The following is an 11,755-nucleotide window of genomic DNA, read 5'->3' on the forward strand; positions in this document are numbered from 1 at the left end:
TCAAATTCCCAGTATGCTCTGTTCTTACAAACGCCATCAACTTTACTTTTCAGTTAGACTCTTAGAGACTGTCAGATGGCGCAAAAATATTCCCGGGTCTTTCAAAAGGCGGCAAGCTTGAATTATCACTCACTAGTTACAAACAGTTTTTTTCGGATGCCGTGGTAATACAAAAAAACCACCCCAGTTTTGACTGGCGAATAGCACGCTGTGATCTCTTCACGATTTTGTATGCATCATCGAAAACGCTACATATCCATATTCGGAGTCCAGATCCGCTTTTACGATGGCGCAGGTGACATGACAAAGTAGCTAGAAAAGCGGCCGAAATCAAAATTCAGGAAAAAAAAAAAGAGAAGAACATGGGCAATGTTCCTTCTCGTATTGGCACCCCTACAGAGGACACTTGAAATATCTCGAAGTCAAAACGAAGTTGGCCTAACTAATCTTGGACTTGCACATTCTTGGAGGGTCGCATTTTTAAACTTACGAGAATACTTCCAAAAAAGAGCAAACGGAAAGCGGTAGCGGGAGCACCGCGTCAAATGTCCCTATGACGGAGAACCATAAAACCAGACCGATTCGTAATCTAGGCTCTGACCGGGCAACTACCCCCGACAAATACAAAAAGCTTGTTGACGGGCCAAAGAACTAAGCCTGCCGGAAGGGTCGGCCAGCCCGGCAAGAAATGTTCTTATTGTGAGTTCTTTGTTCCAAGCCAGGAAAAATGTAACCACTCATTGTGGTCAGTACAACGTGGCAGTCGATGCGCATTCTGGCACCTCAGCAAAGAGCGAAAAATGGAGTTGTATACGCCTACGGGCCCCCAGAAATGAGGCCGGTGAAACAACCATGAAACCACAACACTGGCAGTCGGGCATACAAGAGAAACTGAGGGAGCCTTGTCGGGGTATTGTTTTCCCCAACGAGCCCGCGCCCATCCTTGCCAGTCTGAGCTTGCACGCTTTTCGCATGACCCCCGACATGCCACCTATGCGCATCTCATTGGCCGGGTGCCTGCATGCAGAGCGGCTGTAGGCCAAGGCCCGCTGCTCAACTCATCAAAGCGCAAGCAAGAATAATCAAAAAGCCTCATTAAACCTTGGCACCAGGCGCTTAACGGGAGAGTGCCTCAGTGAGTTCTTGGCTCTGAGCCTATGTCCCAGTCCGCCAATTCGTGGCGTGGGTCTTACGGCCAGACCGGCCGGTTTCCAGCAGGAGCCTAGGCTGAAACATCTGGGATCGCTTTTACTCCGCTGCATCCGCAAGCCCCTATTTGCAATAGGTTTCTTGAAAAAAGGGTATAATATTTTTTGCTTTCTTTTTTCACCCAAAAGCCAGCTGTATGCACGACGCGCCCCGTGCTCTTGACCTACATGATCTCTGACCATTCCAATGCCACTTGCACAGCTCCAACCCGCAAGAGACAGACGGCTTGAGTGGTTGCTCGGTCAAAAATCGAGGATGAAGAAAAGGGAAATACCCCCGGGTGCTACAGAAGGAATGTTGGTTTCGTAAATGATGGCAAACTGCCATATGCTAGGTGTTCATTAAAAATATCATACGCTAAAGTGGGAGGTGCATGCAGGAGCAAGCGCGGATCCCATGCCGCACATCCCGTGGCCGAGCTTCCGCCTCTTTGCAGGTTGGCTCCACTCGTCGCCGCCCAACGCCATGCGCTGCGGGGTCTGCTGGAGCAGCGGCAGAGGATACAATTGGAAGGATTGCGTTGCCATAGGCGCTATGCCCGCAAGGCCTGTAGGCAACGCAACCGGTGTGTATGGTTCTCTGGGCGACGGCGTCATTGAACTGATGTAGGAAAGCGGACTGGTGTTGATCGGAAACGCCAGCGGCGGAGTGGCCAAGCCGTAATTGTAGAGGGCAGACGTGCCTCGTTTGGCCCCATTCCGGAAAGGGGCACTCGAGGAGCTGTCGACCGCCAACCGCAACTGGGTCACGTGCTTGCCGTTCAAGCTGTGGAAAAGCATCCAGAGCCGTGGGTCATGCTTCGTGTTCAAGGCAAAGTCCAAGGATGCCAAGAAGTTCTGCTCGAGCTGGTTCAACAACGCTAGCGACGGCCGGAGGTCCGAGCATTTATGGATTATGCTGTGCCACGTCTTCAAAGTGTAGCTCTGGTCGTTGATGAATTTGTTGGCGAGTATTAGAGATGCAATGACCATGTAATGATGGAGTGAGTCTGACTCGCTGTTGTCGAGACTGTTGACCGAGTTGGCCTGGTACTTGGAGAGGTAGATGAGTGCCACGGCAAGATTGGATGGCGAGAGATCAAGCGAGTCAACCACCCGGGCCAATTGCTTGCCGCCAGACCCGTCGCTTTTCTTCGTCTGTAGTATAAGAAAGCAGCACGTGACAAAAGTCTGTGAGAAGGCGCTCATGTCAGTGTATGATGGGTGTAGAAGGGGTGTTAAGGATAGCAAATGAGTATTGCTTGGGAAAGAAAGGATGGAACCGTGAAATTGTAAGAACTGCCCCGGCCCGGCCTACGAGTGGAATTGCCAATCTTTAATACTGTCAACTCTTCTCACGCTCTGCGTGTTATGCGACAATAGAAGATGTAAATTTCCCGGCTGCATCATTGCAGCTGCATGAGGGAGCGCCCATGGCGTTTCCCAGGTTCGCAGCCATTGGGCTGCCCAACGCCTGGCTCACAAGCATGCGCGCATCTTCCATATGCCAGACTCCCAGCAGACCTGCAGGTCCTGCTTTAGCAATGCAAGCACAAGGGAAATCACGTTGGCTGGAAAAAATAACATTGCTTACTGGAGCAGTTGCCTCTCGCTATCCACGCCTTTACAAACGAGGCCGGCCCACGAGTCGAAAGAAGAAGTGAACCGACTGCGGGAGCCCGCACTTTGCTACAAGAAGATCGCTTTTGCCCCAACCTTCTCCGCTCTTTGAGATACAGACCCCGTATTACCGAGGATCATCTCAGAATCTGCATGACTTGTAACAACCCCAACTTACGAACCAATCACCAAAGGGAACACAGAATGTTATCTTCGTTCGTAGAGCAAAACTCAAAACAGCTGACCCAGCCTGCATGCCAAGTCCTCACGTTTCACCAAGGCCATTCGTGGCAAAACGTCAAAACTTTTAACGCCGAGAGACGCGGCCAGAACTGTCTGCACGAACAGAAAGGTCGGATTTGTTTGAGGCAACGATTCCGTAGCTGCGTAATGAAGAACGTAACTGCTCTGGCAGCATAAGCCACTGCGAAAGCGAAAAAAATTAAGAAAAACACAAGGGCTTAAAAGTATATAAAGGTTGTATACGATAACACGTGTGCTTCGAAAACCAACTTTTGTGAATAAAATAAAGGTGGACTATTATTTCCCGGCAGCTCTCGTCTCACGTGATAGCGAGGTAGAGCTATAGAATGTAACCAAACAATAAATGCTGCTCTAGCCGGCCTAATAACTTGCATATGTGCGCGAGCCAATGGGTGTGCATACCATCTCGCAGACGCTCCTCCTTTTACATCACACCTCTTAGTTGCCACTGTTTTTGCAGTCACCTTTTTCCCCTGTGTCTTACACATGGCAGGAACCCGAGTCGGTAACCAACACACGGTGTGCTTCGGGTCGTAGTGAGAGGGCCGTAAAACACGTACTGACTACATCGGGTCCTCCAATGAGCATATCATACGAAGCGACATTTAGCTGAACTGATACATCTTGTCTCTCATAGATGACGTAATACTCATTTAGAAAGGCTCCTCGCTTTTACACCTGCGCATGAAGAATGTCTGGCATCTAGATGTTCCTCGGCTGCATATGCGGCATGCTTTAACTTTTTGAAATTCTCACAATATCATGCACATGCTGCGCACTCGTCTCGATTTTTGCTCTCAATTGTCATTCCCAACCTTTGATTTCACGAACGACAGACTTGTTTCTTGAGACCACTACGTAGCTCATCTTTAGAAAATTGAGATGACTCACACATTCATTCCCGCCCGCATATCTGAAGGAGGTAATCTGCGCGCAAGGTCACACACAATTTGCTGAAGGCACCATAGTCACTGTATCTGCAGTACCGCGGTCTGTGGCTGCCTCGTAGCAGTCGGCCGAGGAAGCCATCATTCCAGGACTTGTTACTATTTCGGGATTCAGATCACACATGCCCTATTGGCAGGAAAATCTCCGCACCCCTATGCCTAAATGTTTGAGACGCATTCAGCTCATATCGTGCAGCAAGGCAGTGCCACATACGAAGCACTAAATATAGGTAAGTTCCCGATTTCATGGTTCAAAACAGTTGCCACATGATTTGTGTTGTAAACGAAAATATACCAGGGGGCTAAGGGAGCTTGGGTGAGGACTGAAATTTTGGACATTACAGATTCACCCCGAGTCATGTGAGACACCCTCCCGCCTAGACCAAAAAAAAAAAAAAAAAAAACTGAGTATCCCAATTGGGGTGAGGCCAATGCGGATGGCGCGATGCTCTTGTGTGCCGTATACTCTATTTTTCGGGGGACATGGGCCGGCAAGTAGAAAATCCGAAACAGGGGACTGGCGAGCGCACTTTTGAAATCTGGTACCTGCTCACTAGATTGCAGTAATAGTGAGACTGCAATGAGATATTATTTTCCACTCCTCGTATAGGCAGACCGTAGCATCACTAAATAGACCTTTCTGTTCTACCCTCCAATCTGTCGCAGATTTCAAGTGTCGTATATTTATTTTGTACCCTGCCTCGCTCTCATTTCTGCTTGCTATGGATTTCCAAGAGATACTCGAAACATACTTCCTGAGCGTGTATGTGGGGTGGCTGCTTGAGGAGACGGGGATGCCTGATTTGCGCTTTTGTCAAATGCTGTTTCAAAATCTTGGCAAAGAGGCAAAACTATAATAGCTCTCTCCCGCATATCTGCAGGACACATCTTGTGAATTATTGGCCGTCAACCATCGATCTTTCCGTGGTCACCTGAGCTTCACAGCAGGTATGAAGTGGGGCCCTACAGAAGTGTTATTTGGTAGCCGCGAAAAATATTTATTTTCCTTCCCAGGTGATACAGGTGGCCATTACCTGGTGTTCGTATGATGAACATGTACTTCGGGAATGTGAAAAGTTGGAGAATCTACATGGGCACAACGAGGCTCTGAGATTTTGTGGGAGGCACGACGTCATCCTGCTAAGCTATGGAGAATATCCTAGTGTTTCCCTGTGTTGGGATATGAGCCCAATTTTTGTAATATGGGAAGTTCACGTGGGTCGTGGATTGACAGGGTTCAACCTGTTTTCATGTATAGAAACCCGTTATCGGGTGCCCAATGTACCCAAACTATCCTGTGAAAGAAGACGCTCTGATCCTTGGTGATCAGCTCTACTTTTGGAGTTTCGGATCCCCACTTCCACTTGGAGCAGGAATACGCAATTCCGACCGATAAGTCTACAAGACAACTAAGGACCTGGATCTGGACGGCATATTCACTTTTTGCCACTCCGGGTGCAGAAACAATCCAAGGCAGGGTTACGACTTGTATCATGCAATCACTTGGCGCAAGAACTGAGCGCTAGTAGCAGAGAAAGCCATACCCCCACGCCGCATTGAAATCCAATGTTCACCACACACAAACTTGATTTTTGCATCCCAGGCAAACCGCAATTCTTCACAATATCGACCCGTAGATAAGGTCTCGGTTAGAGACAGGCTTCCTTCTTGCTACCAAAAATGCATTGACAAATTATCTCTTGTAGCGTATATACAGGCAGGAAATAACCAGACAATACAAAATGGTGCCGCGAACGACTAGCCAGTGTCAATACTGAAGCCGATCGAATTTCGCGACAATGCGTATAACACTGACGTGGGAATGGTGACACAGAAGTATGTCCTACCGGTTCTGGGCTTCGTGTTTCCGCATGTTGCTCGGTAACAGCATTTTGGGCTCATGATGGTTAGGTTCCGAATTCGGAGGAACTACAGCCGCTAAAGCAGCCGAGCTTTCTTTGACACTCAGGGATCGGCAAAATATTAAGCATTTCGTGTAAATTGAGGCTCATTTGTAAGCCGTAACCAGGGAATGGGATTTCTCGCGGTTGATTGGGTCTGCTCACATTCTCCTAGCCCTTATCGGAGGCAAAAGCGTACAGTACTGATTCTGCACATGAAAACCTCAGCTCCAGCCTAGACCAGCCTGATCATAAAATGAGACGACTCTGGTCGGGCTTCAAAACCACTCAAGTGGAATTATTGAACATAAGCGTATTGTGGATGGCAGGTGATAAGCCGGGCTATGGTCTATCCTGACCCAGTGCTGGAACTCTCGGCTGCCCGAATTCTTGTGTGCAACGAAACGCATGACGTACGGTCTAAAGTGATCGGGTGAATTCTCGGATCGAAAAAGGGTCTATTTAGTTCCAAATTCACATTCAGGTGCGGGGCCCATCGCCTAAGGAAAGTGACATTGTGCACAGATTCTGGCTACGCGACACGCATTTTCAAGGCTGCCGCAAGCAGCCCACGATCGTGGTTTCCGCCAAACTCCCTCTTCAGGGCGGGGGCCTACTAGATTCTGTGACCAATGCCCACCCATAAAGTCGGAAGCATGTCGTGAGTCACTTTATGCCTCAATACAGCGGTCGAGATGCCCACCTGCACATGTGTGAATACCGGTCTCCGGCGCCAACGAGGTCATTCCTCAGAGCACCCTGACGATGTCATTATGCGGGAATCGACACGACACACGCTATGCGCACAACTGCCGGGACCAAAATAACGGCGATGCATGAGTGGCAGGGGAAACAATGGCGTGGTTTCTGCTCGTTATGTTTGCCAGAGGCAGTGGTTTGAGAAGCATTCACCACATCCTGAAAGTCCCAGGAGATGATGCAGGCTTATCTCCGAGCATGTCCCAGAAACAACTCAAATCGAACATCTTACTTGAGTACCATGTATGCGCAGCTCAAGAGAGCATCCTGCACACGCGGGCCGGGGAAGCCCATGACGCCGAGCCTCATCTCCAACGCCATGGAATCCAGCGACAGCCACCTACACCAAAGAGGTCGAGATCGCAGGGGCTTGGGGTCACCTCGGCTCAGTGCCAGCAATGCACATCGCGTCGCCGCCACAGGCCGCCGGCCGAGGCCCGCCGCGTCACGTGACCCGCGTGAAAAAGCAATGCCCCGCCAGCGCAGCCGCACCCGTAAGCGTGCTGCACATGCCGCGCCCGATCTGCGCGGGCCACGTGGCGCGGGGACGACCTTCCCCACCGTCAATGTTCTAAACGCCACATGCAGGGTTTATCTCTCACGCGCAGCATCAGCCGCGGCATGCAGGTCCCGGTGCGCATGCTTACTGAGGGCCTTCTATATCATGTCTCACCAGGCTTACTGGCAGTCAACAGGCCCCAGCCTTCTGAACCCTGCCACCCCGAATGAAGCGTGATCCTGACCCCCACGCGCTGCCGGCATATGCTGGCGCCTCGCTCACCCTGGCCTCCACGCTGTACGGGCCGTCGCCACCAGGCCATGTGCCGTGGCCACAGACTTTCCAGCCTCCGCCTCCCATAACCCATTCCCAGTCGCCCCCAGCTTCTCACATTCCGGGCCCGCCGCTGTTTTTTGCACGGCACCACTCGGCGTACGCGGTGCCGCCATACTACGACGCTCGGCACGTGCCGCCGGCCCTGTCTGCGCCGCACGGATACCATCGCATTTTGCAGAACCGCGACCCCGGCGACCCGTCGTCCCACGGCCCGCCCGAAACGGCCCCGCGGGTGCCGGAGTCCGCCCCGCTACCGCAAATCAGCTTTTTCTCGACGCCACGCGACCGCCCGCTGCCGCCAGCCCCACAGGCCGTTGGTGGCGCGCGACATAACCTGGACCTCGGGCCTGGCGACGACACGGAACCGCCCGGCATGCCCCAAAACGGGTTTGTCAACGCGGCGCCGGGCGCGGACCGCCTGCGCGTGCGCGTGAACAAGGCGTGTGAGCGGTGCCGGCTCCACAAAATCAAATGCTCCGGCCGGTACCCGTGCTTGAACTGCCAGAAACATGACCTGGCGTGCCGGTACCGGGCGCTGATTCCCGTGGAGTCGGCGCCGAGAGCCGAGGAGGAAGGGTCGTCTGTGGAAGCGCAGGCCTCGGACACGCAGGATGCCGCTGGCGCCTCCCACTCAGCGACACCGCCCGAGCTGAATGCCCTGGCGAAACGCGTGAAGACCGCGAGCGACGAGCATGCAGCCGCGGCTCCGCAGCCCGCTAAACGGGCCCACTGCAGCGAGCCCTCTGTGCATGCGTCGGACGCGGCATACGTGCGCTACTTGGAGCACAAGGTGCGGCACCTCGAGGCAGTGGTGTCAAAAGGCGCGTTCCACGGGCCCTGCGTCGACAACACGGGCCTGCCGTACAAGCTCGACGACATTGTCGTGATCCAGCGGCCCACCAGTAGCAAGTGGCGGCTCTGCCGCCGCTACCAGGCCGCGTTGGCCATCGAGCTCTGCTCGTCGCTATACAATGGCCTTTCGCCTGAGGCACAGGCACAGGTGCACATCCCACGCACCAACTACTTTGGCTTCAACATGTCCGGCTGTCACTACCTTCGGCCCGACGCGCTACCGCCGTTTCCCGACCCCGCGGAGCTCTCCTCCGAGCACCGCGAGGTGCTCATTGACTTCTTCTTCAAGGAAATCAACCCACTCTACGCGATAGTGCACGAGAGCGTGTTCCGCGAACAGTACAAAGCGTTCCGTGACGTGCTCCCCGAGGAACGGCCCACCAACAACGTGGCCTTGTTTGCGGCCATGCTCAGCCTCATCCTTGCCTTGGGCATCCGCTTCATGGAGTTCATGAAACCCGCGGGCCCCGCCAGGGCCCAGTTACTCGTTGAGGAAACACTCTACAAATACGCGCATCTGGTCCTCCTGATCTTCTCCGCCGAGTGGGAGTCGTTCGAGCTCATCCAGTGCTGGCTTCTCTCGACGCTCTACTTACGCATCTCGCACAGGCAAACGTCGTGCCACCTGAGCTTTGGGCATGCACTCAACATGTGCCGCTCTATGGGGCTTGGCAAGTACGACCAGATACCACATGATAGCTCGGCGTACGAGGTTGCCAAGGCGAAGCGCATATTCTACGCAGTCTACTCGTTCGACCGCATCATTGGATTACAGGGCGGCCGCATCAGCGGCATGTGTGAGGATGAGATCAAGCGCATGTTTCCGCTGCTCGACTTCGAGAAGGAAAGCGCAAATGACGACTGGATCACCGTGCCGGCGTTCGCCATGTTGCACATAGCACGTCTTGCCCACTACTTGAACTTGGCGTACTCGAACAACCACGACTTGATCACCGCCGAGAAAATGACACGCGAGTTTGACGAAGTGCGAGAGTGGCTCGATACTAACGGGTTCGACGACGAGGAAGACATCTACGGGCCAGACGCGCCAAATGCCGAGGCCTCGTCTTTGATCAAGGCGCAAGTGAAGCTACATTTCTACGAGTTGATCCAATGCATCCATGCCAAGATGCTCTTCGGCATCTTCGGGCACCGAGTCTCGATCGAAGGGATGAAAATCTCCACGATCTTGCAGTGCAACAAAGACATCATCTACCTCCTCAAAAAGGTGCTCGACTCGGGCGGCCTTTACGCGCCCTGGTATCTCACGCTCCAGCTCATCCTCACTGTGGGGGTCAACAGCCTTGTGTTTGTGAACGGGGGGATCCACGTCGCAGAATCGCGTCGGCTAATAAAAGACACAATGGCCGTTCTACAGGTAATACGGGATTCTCCCGTGTATGATGAAAACGGTGAATTGATTTTCAAACTGCGGTTCCGCATGGTTGAGGAATGCCGCTGGCTCTTCAAGATGATGAACCACATCATGTCTCTTCACTACCAAGAGTCACTCAAAGGCATCCGCGAGCTTGGCACAGATCATGGCTCGTCGGCGGTCAATCTGATTTCCATAAAATTCGACAACCTGCCAGGAGACGCCCCAGGCAATACCCAGCAATTGGAATCAGGAAATGCTAAAAAGACTACGGTGGAAGGAAATCGATGGGACTCAAAAGTGGTTCAGGAAGAGACGCCGCAACTGCACCCAGAGCAAACCACGCCTGGTGGGGATGTTGACTTCTCAATGGAAGAATATTTGGAAAACCTTGCGTGGTTCGACAAGTGGCTTGATTTTAGCTGTGGCCCATAGGCCGGCCACGTTTTATTCAATTGACCCAGCCGAACAATCAGGAAAGGACCGACCAACTCCAGGAATGATAAGCGGCATATGCACTTTGCCGGGACTTTCTGCACTACCAACAACGCTATGCGAAGCCTCGACATGCATATTCGCAATCGGTATGTCTAAGCGCATGTATTACGGGGCAACACAAATACAACTTCAGGATACGAGGTCAGCATAGTAGGACTAGGCCTTGGCAATGAAAAACGGCGGCAAAATATGGGGCTGGGCCGCCGAGTCACCTCGGCTGGACACTGCTCGATTCAGCGAGTACAAGATGGAAAGCGTGGCTAGAACCTCGGAGTTTGGAACGGCTTGGCAATCATGCCGATAGAGGCGCGAGTCGCAACGTCGGACTTAAGAGGGCACAAGGTTGTGCGAGGAAAGCGGCGCAAGGCTGCCTTGTGAAAAATACACGAAAGTCAAAAAGCTCGGGCAGACGCAGCCAGGCAAGAAAAGATGAAAGCAAGATTGGCGAGTGTCAGCGGCTGGACGGCGTGCTTGCTCGAATCACATGATGGACGAACGTCGTGTTGGGCTGAATGCCGGCGGATGTCGTCCTGCATGCCCATGCACAGCGGATGCCGGGCTATTCTGATGTGATGCGTTGGATGCACCACACGCCTTTTTTCTCTTGCGTACCACGGCCGCTTCGAGTCTGGTCAGAAGCAGCAGCACGAGGCATGCATTTTCAACAGCTGGGCTGGGCTACAGGTTTTGAGTAGTAACTTGTGCTGCACATTTCAGCGCGGGGCAACATTGGCCCATGCGCACAAGAATGTTACCGAACATCCAGGCGCGCATGGTGCGCCTGAGCCTGCGGAAAAATCTTTCATGCACCCGGTATATGACGGAGACATCGGGCGTGCTGCATGGCGCGTGCGCATGTGCTCGCAGCTGCTATGGACAGCGTGGTCAATCGAGCGATGCGTAGCGCATTCTCACCCTGCGCCCAGAGCGGACCTGGAGATCCAAGGCACTGGCCTGACGATTGGGCCCAATGCCTGGAGTGATTGAACCGTGGAGTTTTGCCCCGGGCGATTCGAGGTTATTTTGAGAGGCTTGTCTCATTTGCGTGATTTGGGCCATACAATCATTCGTATAACTTGAACCATTTGGGCCCGTCCCATTTGAATAGCTGGGGTCATTCGGTACATTCACTTTGCCGTACCAGGAACCATCGAACATGTACTATAGCATGAAATATTCACTATACCCATTGAACATTCACTGTAACTACTGAACGTTTCCAGTAATTTTGGAAGATTACCAGTATCCATCCTACATTACCAGTGATCATTCAACATTCACTTATATATCGAACATTACTAGTAAACATCCTACATCACCAGGAACCATCAAACAGTTCCTCGTATATCGAACATTACCAGTACCCATCGAACAGTAACTACAACCATCCAACACTTACTATGCCCATCAAGTATTCACTATATCCATCAAATATTCACTACACTTATCGAACACTACCAGTATCCATCCTACATCACCAGGAACCATCAAACAGTTCCTCGTATATCGAACATTAC

The 11,755-nt window shown here is 52.3% G+C and overlaps 2 protein-coding genes across 2 annotated transcripts; one reads left to right on the top strand and one right to left on the bottom strand.

Annotated features, from left to right (window-relative positions):
• Positions 1 to 1,559: 1,559 nt before the first annotated feature.
• METBIDRAFT_10344 (uncharacterized protein) lies at positions 1,560 to 2,396 on the bottom strand (the record flags this gene model as incomplete). Its single annotated transcript, XM_018853745.1, has 1 exon — positions 1,560 to 2,396. The coding sequence occupies one exon, from the start codon at positions 2,394 to 2,396 to the stop codon at positions 1,560 to 1,562; it is 837 nt and encodes a 278-aa protein (XP_018714661.1).
• A 5,538-nt stretch (positions 2,397 to 7,934) lies between these two features.
• On the top strand, positions 7,935 to 9,926 carry CTA7 (Cta7p; the record flags this gene model as incomplete). The annotated part of the gene is made up of 2 exons (XM_018854481.1): positions 7,935 to 8,096; positions 8,226 to 9,926. Coding segments are annotated over 2 exons (1,863 nt in total), but the record flags the coding sequence as incomplete, so codon positions are not given.
• Between the last annotated feature and the right edge of the window lie 1,829 nt (positions 9,927 to 11,755).

The sequence above is a fragment of the Metschnikowia bicuspidata genome (assembly GCF_001664035.1).
Source record: "Metschnikowia bicuspidata var. bicuspidata NRRL YB-4993 chromosome Unknown METBIscaffold_1, whole genome shotgun sequence".
Lineage (NCBI taxonomy): Eukaryota > Fungi > Ascomycota > Pichiomycetes > Serinales > Metschnikowiaceae > Metschnikowia > Metschnikowia bicuspidata.